This window comes from Lissotriton helveticus, chromosome 12 (genome assembly GCF_964261635.1).
Source record: "Lissotriton helveticus chromosome 12, aLisHel1.1, whole genome shotgun sequence".
NCBI classification, from domain to species: domain Eukaryota; kingdom Metazoa; phylum Chordata; class Amphibia; order Caudata; family Salamandridae; genus Lissotriton; species Lissotriton helveticus.
The window spans coordinates 648491527-648506275 of NC_136073.1; the positions used below are offsets into that span (position 1 = coordinate 648491527).

General features: G+C 43.9%; 1 protein-coding gene across 2 annotated transcripts in view; it reads left to right on the top strand.

Annotated features, from left to right (window-relative positions):
• FA2H (fatty acid 2-hydroxylase) overlaps window positions 1–14749 on the top strand; it is a 718995-nt gene that overhangs the window by 550956 nt on the left and 153290 nt on the right. For both annotated transcript variants that reach the window (XR_013603655.1, XM_078669850.1), the window contains exon 5: window positions 13772–13944. Coding sequence is in view for 1 of the 2 variants with exons in the window: in XM_078669850.1 (XP_078525976.1) it covers window positions 13772–13944 (173 nt within the window). In the remaining variant the exon portion in view is untranslated. The remainder of the gene's footprint in view (window positions 1–13771; window positions 13945–14749) is intronic.

Sequence of the window (14749 nt, forward strand, 5' to 3'; positions counted from 1 at the left end):
TTGCCTAGAAGGAACTCATCCTGTTACTCAAGATTTCACAGACAAACTGGCAAATCATTACACAGACAAAGCAGACACATTGACTTGTACTTAAAACAGAAACAAAGCACCAGCACTAACCCCTGTACAAAACAACAATCCAAGAATACTCTCACACAATGAACTTATGGACCTGGTCAAAGCAAGCAGGCTTGTCCACTACAAACTTTGAAGACAATTGTTTAAACAACCTCTGCTGCCACTCCAGTAGGAAGAATCATCAACGATTCCTTAACTGCCGGAATATTTCCAGAAGAACTCAAAAAATCACACATACGCCTTTTACTGAAGAAAACAAACTTGGACCCGCTGAACCCTGACAACTACAGACCCATTACAAATGGACCTTTCATGGGCAAACTGATAGAAAGAGCAGCGTTCACCCAGATGTCACAATTCATTGAAGAGAATGACATACTCTCAGACTTCCAAACAGGATTCTGTCCGGGAAGAGGCACTGAATCTGCCCTCCTTGCCATCTGGGATGACCTGAAGAATACAGTTGACCGCAGTGGGGTTGCTGCGCTACTCCCCTTGGACCTCTCGGCTGCCTTTGACATGGTTGACCATTACACTCTGAAACAAAGACTCTGTGAAGTCGGCATTAAGGGAACTGCTCTAGACTGGATTGGATCCTTCCTTCAAAACAGAACTAATGTCATCCATACCCCACCTTTCTCGTCCAAACCATACTCCACAAAAGCATGGGTCCCTCAAGGTTCTATCATTTCACCCATGCTTTTCAACACCTACATGAAGTCATTGCCGGAACTGATCAATCAATTTCACCTCATGTGCTATAACTATGCAGATGACATGCAGATACTCCTTCAACTGGAATACCCCAAAGACATTGAAAAAGCCTCAATGTTCAGTTGTCTCAGAACCGTGGATCAGTAGGTGACTTGGAACCATCTCAAATTGAATGCTTCAAAAAAGGAAATACTCACAAGTGGCGTTTGGAAACATTACGACCCGCTTGCCGCTTGGCCTGATGAACTGGGATCATCACCTAAAGTATCGAAGTAAGTAAGAAACCTTGGAATGACCATGGACTCCAAGCTGTCGAAGAATGCCTAAGTGGGCGAACTAGGAAGATCAAGATTTGTCACTATAAAAACGCTGCAACAAATTTTCCCTCATTTGGGATTTCCACACAAGGTCCAAGCTACCATCTCCCTTGTTCTGTCCAAACTCGATTACACAAATAGCCTTTACCACGGATCACCTTTAACGACCATGAAAAGACTACAACGGATTCAGAACTCAGCTGCCAGACTACTCTTGCATATCAAACCGCGAGACCACATCTCACCTGCCTTGAGAACCCTGCATTGGTTACCAGTTGCCAGAAGATCCATGTTCAAGCTACTTTGTATCACCCACAAAGCAATACATGGTATGGGACTGCTCTTCATCAGGAATAAAATCACCAAACACATTCAACTAAGGAACCTATGCTCTAAAGGGGCACCTGGCCTCAAAATCCCAAGATAGAAGAAAAAAAACATGGGTGGCACATCCTTCTCTGTTCAAGCAGCCAAACTATGGAACTCGTTACCCCCCAACATAAGATCCACTGACAACCACGCTAACTTCAGAAAACTACTCAAGAATTGTCTCTTTCCCACATAAGCACAATACGCAAACAGAAATTTACAGCATATTCTTCTGTATATAAGCATTTATTTTAACTATAGATATGCACCTATCTTTGGTATTGCTTTGTATAAACATGTAGGATAAGTGTGTTGTTGAAAATAAATAAATAATACAAAAAAAATCATCTTTGGTCTACATGTACTTACTTCCATTGTGCATCTATGTACCTTCCATGTACTTGGATCTGTGTGTCTGTTACTTTTCTCCTGAAAAAGCATATCCAATACACTACCCTATTTCTCATCCTGTACTTCTATCAATATCTTTAATCTATATATACTTACCTCCTTTATGCATCTATATACTTTCAATGTACCTATGGATCCCTATATATATCACTTTCTTCTAATTTAGCATTTCAAATGCACTACCCTATTTCTCAGCCTATACTTCTCTCAATATGTCATCTAGTCCAACCTTCTGACTCATCTCAAACTTCTTTCTACTATTCTTTCCAATGCACTACCCTACTCTCACCCTATACACCTATCAATATATCCTCTACATCCACTCTCTCATTTATCCCAAACCCCATACCACTACTATGATCCCCAAAATAACCCTTTCTAGACTCTCTCCTACTCTACCCCTCCTTGCATCATCTGACACATCTTTTACCATACCGATCCCCCAAAACAAATCTTTCTAAACTCTTCACTCTGACTCTTCCCCTCAAAAACTCCTTTTAACTCATCCAAAAGCATCCTTCTACTGCTATGACCTCAAAAACAAATCCAAAATATCTCACTATTCTGTCCCTCCACTATCCTTTTCAATTAAAATAACAGACTAACATGTTCCCTTCTCAAATTCCATATTCCTCTATACTAATTCACCACTAATCCTTTATGGGTTCCAGAGTAGCGTGCCACTCGCCGATAAAGCGTTTCAACATCCCATCAGGGTTACCAGCACTATATAAATGCAAACCTTTTTTCCTTTTCTACCCCTCCCCAACCCTTCTCAATCCAAATAACTGACTAACATATCCACCACTCAAATTACTTTCATGTTTCGCCATACTAATTCAACAGTAATCCTTATGGGTTCCAGAGTAGTGTGCTACTCGCCAATAAAGCACTTCAAACCCCCATCAAGAGGCAGCAAGCGCTTTATAAAGACAACCCTCTTTCCCTCTTCTATCCCGCAACATACCCTTCTCTAGCCATATAACTGAATAACATATCCACCACTCAAATTACTTCATACTTCAATATACTAATTTTCAACACTAATCCTTTATGGGTTCCGGAGTAGCGTCCTACCCGCCAGTAAATCGCTTCAACACCCATCAGGGATAACAACGCTATATAAATATAAACCTTTTTTCCTCTTCTATCCTTCTGCTATCCTTCCGAATCTAAATAACTGACTAACCTATCCACCACTTAAAATTTACTTGCATGTTTCACTATACTAATTCAACACTAATCCTCTATGGGTCCCGGAGTAGCATGCTACTCGCCGAAAAAGTGCTTTGACGCCTCGTCGGGGGTAGTAAGCGCTATATAAATGTAGTTACAATACAATACAATTAATCTCAATCTCCTGTGAGATTTGTTCCCCGCAGATAAGTACTTTCTATGTTGTCATTGCCTTAGCCGCATCTGCGAAGGGAGAAGTGTGGGCTTTTACTTCGTCCAAGCTTTCCTGTGAAGAATTTGTTTCCTTGCAACACTCTCCACTAGGCTCCGTTTTCATTTTGCCCTTCTTCAAGCTATGCAAGGACGTCAGCTTTACTAGCAACGCTTAACTTTAGGCTCTGCCTTCATTGCGTTGCAAGCTTCCTGGTGTCACCTAGCAACACACTCTGTTAAGTGACTTATGTGTGTGTGGCCCATATCCACCTATGTCACAGAAGCGTAGCTGTACAGGAGACAGCCTTGCGCTGTGCCTTTTACCTCTAGTGCCCATTTTAGATTAAGTGCTTTAGAAGGCATCAATCCCTTAAAGGGCGTCACCATTGCAGACATCGCTGCACTTGCAATCTTTTAGCCTTAATTGGCCAAAGGCCTGCACCTTACTGCAGTTATTAATCTAAAGCCTGCACTGCAGTGACTGGCAAATATACATTTCTGTGGTGTATAGTCCATAAGCCATTATTTGCCAGCAAGCTAGCAGCTAACTGCTTCTTCAAAGTTGTTCCTGGATGGCCTGCACCACTGATAAGAGGCACACCTATGTACTGTTGGTATCAGTGAGCACAAATTCTGCAATTTAGTTTTTCTTGCTCATTCTGACGGTGATAGGCACACCTTATGTATTACCTGCATTTTGTTTTCTTGCCTATTCTTGCCATGATAGGCACACCAAATGATGTGCCTGTTCCTTCTGCGTGCCACTTCCTTAAGGCGTCGTCAGTGATACGCCCATCATCAGTGATACACTACCAAATCAGCATATTTTTCCTTGCACACACTATCCTATCGGTTCAGGTGAAACAGTGTGCATCCTTTAAGATTTTAGTGATACCCTCATCTCAGTGACTGGGTTCTAATTCTGTTTTGTGTCAATTTGTTTAATTTGTTGTTTCATTGTGTGGGGTTTGTATTGCATACAGGTCTTGTAACCTCCTAATCACCAGAGTTTTATCATGCAACAAGCGGTGTTACCTACACTCCCCTTTTTTCCTCTCCAGTTTTCCTCCTATAGAATGGGAATTATGGTTGGAGGGGTTCGAAGCTTATATGGAAGCCATTGATGGGGAGAACTTCACTCAAAAGAAAAAGTTTGCGTTTTTACGACAGTCCTTGGGTACAGAAGGGAGAAAAGTCTTTAAGCACATTCATATGGTTGTATGTGACGAAGTTGATGAGGTGGACTCGGCAATCAGAATGCTGGATATTAGATTCAAGAACAAACCGAACGGAAAAATATAAATTTTATATGAAGAAACAATCACCATGGGAATCATTAGAAAACTTTGGGAGTGACTTTAGAGTTTTGGAGTCAATGTGTAAGTATAAGGCTTTTGAGGATAAAATGTTAAGGGATCAACAAGTGGAGAAAACTAATAGCAAGTAAATTCAGCAAAAGTTGTTGACTTCTGAAAATGTAACATTGGTCAATGCTCTGGAGATAGCCAAGTGTGTATAAACCATGACTATTTATATGGAGCAACTTGCTATTGAATTCAAGGTCCAATCGGTGGGTGCGGATACTGTGGTCAAGAAAAAGGAGAGAAGGGTTGATTCCAAACCAAACTTTTTTGAATGTTATAGACGTGGCAGCAGAAATCGTTTGGGGAATGCCCCTTGATTCCAAACCAAATATGTTATAGACGTGGCAGCAGAAATCGTTTGGGGAATGCCCCTACATGTCCTTCTGCAGACGAAACATGTGCCAAGTGTAAGAAGAAGGGGCATTTTGCGAAAGGTTGTAAATCCCAAAAATCTGCCTTGGATTTCAGCCTAAATCTATGATGATTCTTTCGGATGATAGTGTGTTTGAAACAAATTTCAATTCAGACAGTGAGGATAAGAGTTACGTCTTGATGATTACTGATTCATCAGTGGAAGGTTTAGAGGATTGTAAAGTTCTGAGGATCGACTCAAAAGACCAGTTTGTCAAGTTGATAGCTACGGGATTTCTGTACCCATGATGGCTGATTCTGGTTTGTTATTTACTTTGATACGTCCAGATAAGTGGCGGAAGTTTGATAATGTTGAGTTAAAAAAGTCCCTAATCAGACCTGTAACGTATTGGGTAGACCTGTGGAAGTGTTGGGTGAGTTTGAGTGTACCATGAGTTTCAAAGGATGCAACACTTTGCCCACAGTCTTTGTAGCGAAGGACAGGCATGTTTGTTAGGGTAGTTGGAATAGAAGAATCAAGGGATCATTTTAGATCTCAATAGTCGGAACAAGTTTTACTTAAAGAGGAACACAAGTAGGTATGGACGCTTGAGGAGCGAGTGTGGGAAAGAGCGTTTACTGAAGTTTTCAGTGAGCAGTTGTGTAACATCAAAGGTTTTTACCTATAAACGTAAGAAGGGACCCTGAAATCTCAATGGGGAGGAAGACAGCAGGGAGAAACACAAGTTAAAGACCAAATCTTCCTCCATAGGATTATACTATTGTGGGTTGTTCATCCACACTATACAATTAATTGTCCTGCAGAGTATGAAACATTACAACAATATGTCAATTCACATTTTATTAGTATCAAAATTAAATAAGGTGATCACATAAAAACACATTAAAAATTGTTTCCTTTTCTTGTAACAGGCAAAATGCACAACACTACATCTCTAACATTGACATGGGAAAAATAACAATATTAAACACATGACAAAGACACCATATGCAATAATACAATAAACAACAATACACAAAAAGACTAAACTGTAAAACGCCTACGCGCGTTTTGGAACAAAACTAACATGTACACAGTTCCTTCTTCAGGGCGAGAATGTAAAAGCCGTTATTTGGGGGGTCATCTGTATTCAATTGGAGAAACCACCGGATATCTGGTATAACAAGCTCACAGGCCGTGAATTTTAGAAAATGGAAAAAGATACGCCAATGTTATCCTGGGGTCCGTGAAAGTATGCATCAAAAGGGTCAAAGATCCACAGGAATCACTATGCCTAGCACTCGCGGGTAGGCAATAGATCCTAGAGGCCTACTGGCAATGGTTAGGCTAAAGGATACTGTCCCCATCCAGGATTCAGAGGGAAACAGGCAGCCTGATGAAAAATATGGCTGGGCAGAAAATGCAGCTAAACTGGGCCCGTGTCAAAGGTGAAAGGTTGGGGGATAGAGAGAGCGGGTCACCACCTCGATATAATGATAGAAGTGCGAGGTCCTCAGGGCCATTAGCGGACCCTCTAGTAGATACTGGACTGATTGGAGGGGTATCCAGGAGAAAATTATCGGTATAGCTTCAGAGCAAAGTTCTGAAATATAAACGGGAAGAACAGTGTTGGCCTCTCTGGTCCTCCCGAAGTCCGTCTTATTCAATTTTGATACTAATAAAATGTGAATTGACATATTGTTGTAATGTTTCATACTCTGCAGGACAATTAATTGTATAGTGTGGATGAACAACCCACAATAGTATAATCCTATGGAGGAAGATTTTGTTCTTTAACTAACATCAAGGTTTTTCCCATTGTCTTTTATTCAAGAACGGTGTGAAACCAGTTGTTCATAAAGCAAGATGGTGCCTTTGGCCGTGAGGCAGGAAATGGAGTTGGAATTAAAATCCCTTACTGAACAAGGCATAATTGAATCTATCAAGAGTTCTGAGTGGATATCACTTGTGGTTCTTGCTAGATAACGGAATGGGTGAATAGACAACCGTTGTACAACATCATGGGAATGTTATATTCCCTTAAAGGTGCAAAGCTTTTCCCTAACCCTCATATGTCTTCTTCGTATCATCAGATAGCTTTGGACAAAGACTGTAACCATCTAACCTCATTTGTTACTCAGGCTGGTGTGTTTAGGGTTAAAATAATGCCCTTTGGTCTGGCTTCAGCTTCTGCTGTTTTCCAGAAAGTGGTGGAAGCCATGTTCAAGGGGGTTTACAATTTGAAGTGCTTCCAGGGTGATATATTGGTGTATGGGAAAGTATGGAAAGTCCCAACAAAACATTAGGCAAGGTTTAAAACCATTTTAAATTAAAAGAGGGTTACGTTGAAAGCAGCTAAGTGTACGCTCACTGTAAGTTCTGTGGATTAGTTGGACTACAAATTGTCTCTCCCAATTCCCCACTCGGAAATTTGCTTTGTATCTCCTTTTGGTTTTCTCCTTGCTCACATACATTTGTTGAAGTTTCTCAATACTAAGCTTGACCTGCTTATGCTTCATATCTGACACCTATAAGTTACCCATCCAGGTTCTGACCAATTTGGTGGCAGCCAGTCTGCCTTTTAGTGATGCATTTGGTAAAATGTTGGTGGTGGCATTGGGAGTAGTAGGCAACACCCACAACAAATTCTTTAGCCCTACTTTTGAATCTATATCACTCACAGGCAGGCCAATCACCAGCCACCTCCAATCGGGAGGGCGGAGCCAGGCTCACTTGATCGCCGGTATTTTAGACCCGTGCGACATTGACCAACAACGCTATTTCTGGTAAGGCTGCTTAACATCACCACGGCTGCCAAGCTGCTAAAATACCCCTGAAGCCAACGGCTGTTCAGAATTTGTTTTAAAAGACGATTAGGGACTTTTAAAACCTCACTTACCCTCACTCCACGTCCTGCACTGCCTCGCTTCCCTCGCCCCGTTCCACCGCGGCTGTGTGCCGTTTGAGTGGAGGGCTTACCAGGAAGCAGGCAGGCCAATCACCAGCCATCTCCAATCTGGAGGGCGGAGCCAGGCTCACTCGATCGCCGGTATTTTAACCAATGTGTCAGCGACCGCTCAGCGGACGCGCGAAGCTGGCACGCCGCTGGTGTGCCAAAGGCGAGCCCGTCTGCGCCTGTCCGCGGCCGGCAGGGGCCAGGGGCCACAACCCCTGCCCATTTTTCCACTCACATTAGAAGCTACAGCCCCAACATTCTCCTCAATTTGAGAGGAACCACACATGCCCCATGCCTTCACTCTTGGAACCCACTGGACCCACACACCCTCTGTTCTCAGTGCAATTTCGTGCTCAGTTCTGTCCACCCCAAAAAGGAAAAGTCTGAGTTAAAAATGTATCTCCTGAACTGCAGTTCACTCCCTAAACACCACATAGAAATTTCTATGCTCTTGGAGGAACTCTATCCAGATGCCCTCTACTTAACAGAAACCTGGCTGACCACAGAATCAGACCCCGATGTGGTGCAAGCCCTCCCCCAAGGGTATCCGATATTACGGGAAGATCGTTCGACCGGGAAGGGGGGCGGCCTGGCAATTATTTACAAGGACCGCTATACCTGCCGTAACTCTCCTAACTCAATTCCAGACTGCGAAAGTCTTTCTTTTTCTATTGACTTTCCCCCCCTCCAGCAGTTTCTCCGGGACACTTATATACCGCCCACCTGGAACCCTAAAACAGTTTCATAATGCTCTACCTTCCATCATTGCTGATCTAGCTAGTAGCCCATCTAATTACACTCTGCTAGGGGTCCTTAACATTCATTTTGACGACAACTCAGATCATTCTGCCTCGGAATTGCTAGCCAGACTCTGTACTACAATTAAAACAACTTGTGCTTACTCCTACCCATACTAAAGATCACCTTCTAGACCCTGTTTTTAGTAACTGCGCAGACCTCACGGTGGGCTTCCCCTCCCCCCTCCCATGGACCGATCATTTCCTGATTCCCCTTGTCTAGAACGTCCAAACCCCCCTCCCTTCGAACATAACCACACTTGAATCACGCATTTGGTTAAAACTTCCCCTGAGAATTGGCTAACAGCCTTAGAAACTTCCAGCCCCTCAAAAATTCAGGATCCCATTCTAGCTAAAGAAAACTACAATAGCTGGATCTCCAACTCACTGGACTCTATACTTCCTATAAGCTGCATTAAGTCTAAGCGTAATTTAAAAACTGCCCCCTGGTACTCCCCCGGACTTCGGGAGATGAAACGCCATTGCAAAAAACTGGAAAGGAAGTGGCAACTAGACTACTCCCCGTCAAGTAAAATCATCCACAGGGAAGCGATAAGGTCTTATAAAAACGAGATCAAAACCACACAATCATCTTTCTATACAGAAAAAATGAGTGCAGCCTCACCAAGCTTCCTCAACCCCCCCCCTCACAACACACAAATGTGTTGCAACGACTTGGCGGAATTTTTCTTCCCAAAAATTCAAAGGATTTACATCTCCTTTTCCCACACTTACAGTGACACCGATCGCACATCCATGTTTCCATTGGAACCTGGGCGGCACTCCCCAAACACTCTTGAAGATCTTCCCCCCCTTGACCCAGAGATGCTCGACCTCATAATGCATCAAGTAAAGTCTGGTTCTCCCAATGACCCGGCACTCCCACGCACCCTGGTCTCTGCTACCACCAATATTCTCCCCACCATTCTGGATCTGCTCAATGCCTCCCTTTCCACGGGCAGCGTTCCACCCCCTTGGAAACGAGCGCTGGTCAGAGCGCTTCTCAAAAAACCAAATCTAGACCCCAATAACCCTAGTAACTATCGCCCCATCTCCCTGCTCCCCTGGATGAGTAAAATCTTGGAGAAACACGTCAATAAGATCTTGACAGAGTTTCTCGAGATCAACCATCTACTCGATCCCTCTCAGATGGGTTTCCGTCCCATGCATGGGACCGAAACCGCCCTGGTCGCAGTAACGGAAGAAGCCAGGAGGATCTTGGATCGGGGAGGATCGTGGCAGTCATCCTCCTCGATCTAAGCGCTGCCTTCGACACGGTGAACCACAAAATTCTACTGCATCGCCTCCTCAGTTTAGGAGTCTCAGGGACAGCAATTGCCTGGCTTGAATCTTTTCTGGATGATCGGTCATTCCAGGTCTTTGAGGGTGACATCATCTCCCCCAGCAAACCCCTGGGTTGTGGGGTGCCGCAGGGCTCTTCTTTGAGCCCTACGCTATTTATTATTTACATGAGTCCACTAGCTGAGATAGTCCGTCCGTTCGGGATAAAAATCATCACATATGTAGACGACACTCAGCTAGTGGTATCCCTCAATCAGCCAGATACACACAAAGCACAGGTCAACCTGAGGGGCTGTCTAGAAGAAGTCAACAACTGGATGACCTCCTCATGCCTTAAATTAAATGGAGATAAAACGGAGCTAATGCTCCTTGGCAACCCCCTTGCCTCTACGATTGACTCACTCTGGCCTGCTTGCCTTGGCCCCCCCTACACCCAAAGACACTATAAAGAGCCTCAGCAATTGGCTGGACAAATCACTTAGCTTCAACTGTCAGGCAGCCAAACTATCAGCGACTTGCTTTGGGCTTCTCAGGCTTCTTCGGAAGATCCTCCCCCTCCTGCCCTTTGGGGCAAGACAGACCGTAGTCCAAGGCCTAATCCTGTCCCGTCTTGATTTTGGTAACGCCCTTTACCTGGGAACCCCCCAAAATACCCTACGGAAGCTCCAGATAATACAAAACTGTGCTGCTCGAACTCTGCTTCAGATTCCCCGCCGTCTCTCAGCCAAGCCTAGTCTGAAGAGCCTTCATTGGCTTCCTGTCAGGGAGAGAATTAATTTCAAGACTCTCTGCATCTCCCATCGAGCGTTCTGGAAAACGGGGGCTGCCATTAATCATTCCCTGATCAGCCCCTACCACCCTACCAAACAGCTCCGCTCTGCACACTCCTTCCTCGTCACAATCCCCAGGATCAAGAGATCCAGATGCGGGGCCGGTTATTCTCGTGCAATGCGGCCAAACTGTGGAACTCCCTCCCTCTCCATCTGAGATCCGAGCCTAACTTATTCCTGTTCCGCAAACACCTAAAAACCTTCCTTTTTGAGAAATTTGAATAAAATCTCTTGTTAGCAGTTTTACCTGAAAGCACCACTCATTTTAGCGCTAGGACGCCTCAGGGCAGCTACCGCGCTTTATAAATTCTCTTTTCATTTCATTTCACCACAGGCAATTTAATGTTATCCTTAATTATTCTAATGCAGTGCTCAATTAGATTATTGCTGGGGGGTGATAAAAAGAAGTTGTGCAATGCTTTTGCCCCAATTAGAGAGAAAATCCCAAAATTCTCTAGACAAGAATAGCACCCCATTACCTGTGACCAATGCAGTGGGGGCACCCTCTCTCAAGAAAATGGTTTGCAAAAATGTAGCCACTTTCTCAGTGTTGGCCGTTCTGACAAATATCACCTCCAGCCAACTAGTCCCATAATCCATTAACACAAGGCTGTACTTGTACTTCTCACACAACATATGCATAGGTCCCAAAAAGTCCAAACCCAATTTGGACTATGGTCTACCGGAATGGGTATAGCCTTCCAAGTACTGGGAAAAGTCACCTGTATTTTGCCACTTACAGCACATGCCATGAACTCCCACCCAAAGTGTTCCACCCATTGGTCCATACCCGGCACCAAAACATTATCCTGATCCTTCTATTCACGGCTCTCATATCCATGTGCCCCTCATGACACGTGGAACCACAAGTAACTCCACTCTTCTCATCACACCATCCCTCATGCTTAATTCTGAAAAAACATGTTTAAAGACTTTCACCTCTTCTTCAACACCTACATCAGACCATTTTATACTTAGCATATACACCACTTGACGATGTGAGGCGTTGCCTTACCAGCACCCAATGTGGTAAACAGTCCTATCAAGGATTTGTGATGCATGCGAATAACAAACTCCATGCCCGAACAAATAATTCCTGAAATGGTCAACACCCCACCGACATTCTAGGACTTCATGTTCAATTACAGAGTAGGTGGATTCTTCACCACGTAGTGCTCTTGAGACAAACACCAACACCACTTCATTGCCATCTCTTTCTTGTAAAAAACACCGCCCCCAAACCATGCTGACTAGCATCTGTCACCACAATGGAAGAATCACAGGTGTCAAACAGCTGTAAAGGAATGGCATTGGCTGATTCCTTCTGGACGATCTCAGTATCCTGGCCTTGACTGTTAGTCCATACAAATTGCTGATTTATTTTCATGATAGCTCTCGTGATATTTCCCCCACTATAGTTGGGAATAAAACACATATAACTCTAACATACCAAAGAATGAAGGGAGCCGATCCTTAGTCTGTGGCACTGGAAAATCTTTAATAGCTCTCACCAGACTTTCCTTGGGTTCTACTGCCTGGTATCATCCCTAATGGAAAATCCAAGTGTTTCAACTTGACAATGGCAAGTGGTGGAATAAAGACAAATCATTTATGCAAATTGAGATGGGTGTGCCGAATGTAACCATAGCTCGGGACACTTTGCCGTCTTCTGAGGAGGAGAAGAGGTCATTGAGATTTGGAAGTGAAATAAAACCATCTGCTTGGCCCCAGGATTATCTCTAAGTACCTGTGATCTACTTATGTAATGTTTACCTTGTGTGCTTCAATTTACTGTGGAAAGCGTTTTTGGTTTCCCATTTGCTAGTGCATGTGTCTTATTTTTGACTATTTCGTTCTTTTCAATAGGTCGTTCTGCTTGTGCATTTAGTAACTGTTTATTTCATTTTCTGGGGTGGGGGGGAGTCTCTTTGTTATCATGAAGGAAAAGATGTGTTAGGTTCTATGTTAGAAGCTAAAGTAACTGCCACCTTGACAACTGCATCTAAGGAGGAACCTGGGGGGAGGGGGGGGGTTGACAGTTGCTGGCTGATGCCTGTCCCATCAGTTGGCAGTATCTTTAATGTTAATGTTAATGTTATGGTGATTTGTATAGCGCGCGGCTGCCTCAGCCAAGGGGCGTCCCGGCGCTGTGAACAGACAGTTTACAGAAGGAGAGAGGCGCAGAAATGGAACAGTTATGGAAAGAGATGAGTTTTAAAATGGAACAGTTATTGAAAGAGATGAGTTTTAACAGCCTTTCTGAAGGCTAAGAGATCCTGTATCCCACGGATAGCTTCAGTCAGACTATTCCATAACTTGGCCGCCAGAAAGCTAAAGGATCGGCCGCCCACTCTGGCCAGTCTGGTGCGGGGAATGATCGCAAGATGCTGCCCCTCTGAACGGAGCGATCTTCTAGGGATGTATTCTGACAGAAGCGGGCGAAGCATTGGGGGAGAGGAGGATTTAAGGATTTTGAAAGCTAGGCACAATGCCTTAAACTGGACCCTTTTGCCCACCGGGAGCCAGTGCAGTTTTTTCAAGGCTCCAGATACCGAAGAATAGCGCGGGAGACCTACCAGAGCCCTGGCTGCCGCATTCTGAACTCTCTGCAATCTAGTGATTTCAGCTAGATTTGCCCCCAATAAAAGAGAGCTGTATTTACTGCAATAAATACTCAGTTCCCAACGTCCTGGCTCTCTCGGCTTTTTTCAGATGCTGTATTTCTGTCCATTGACTGAACCATGTAATCTGTCTCAAATATTTTGGTTGAGAACATTAGTTTCATCCTCTTCTATTGGTGAATATTGTCAGTCCCTAGTAGTGAAACAACATTCTCGTTTGATCTTGCTTGACTTGTGATCATTTACACTCTTCTTTCTTGTTGCTGTGCAGAGCATTCAGTACCTGTGCACAAGCTGCTTTTCCTGTTCCTCTTCTTGCTTGGAGTGTTTGTATGGTCCTTGCTAGAGTACTGCATTCACCGCTTCGTCTTTCACATCAAGGCTTCTCCCAGCAGCTACATCCTCATCACCCTGCACTTTCTACTTCATGGACTGCACCACAAGGTAAGCTGCAAAGGTGACATAGAGCGCCATGAGGGTAAGTGGGAGAACATGGAGGTTTAAAGATGTGGAAGAACAGGTGTTTTTCTGTAACAACAGGAAATTCGGTATTGTATCTAATAATAACCCATCTTCCCACTTTACATGCTGCCTGGAGACCACACAAGGTAAGTGTGATGTGTGTGGAAACCAGCTGAGAGTAAGTGGGGTATGGTGCAGGATAGTGACAAATAAATAGGCGGGGACTGAGTAACAGCATCACCAAGCATTATCAATCACACATCATCCACTAAATATACACCTTTACAGTTGCTAGTATGGGACCACAATAAGATTGAACATGTAAGCAGTCCATCACATGCCAGTTTCTGTACATCAAATGCCAGATCTTTCAAAACTTAAACGTTGCTGTTTTATGCACAGTGCACCGCAAATTGTCTCCATTCACATGAATAATACCAGTCCGTGTAAATAATAGATACACGCCCTGGATGGGGCCGTCCCATGGAGAGAACACTGGTTGCGCTGCAGGGCCTTCTGTGTCTGTCAGGTTTCGTATTCTTCAGTGCGCTAGATTACTCAGTAGTTTCCTCTTGAGTTTCCTTTAGATTTCTTCAGTAGATTCTTCAATTCACACGCATGGTATCTTGCCTAATTAATGGCCATTGTTGTAATGAAAAGGTCCGGTAGCCGAGGTGTAAGTTATAGATGAAGATGTATTAGTATATTCACAGCTAGGTCCTTAGGATAGCCCCACTAGGAGCAGTCTCCCTGCTTCTCAGCCTGTATTCCAACTGACACTCTCACC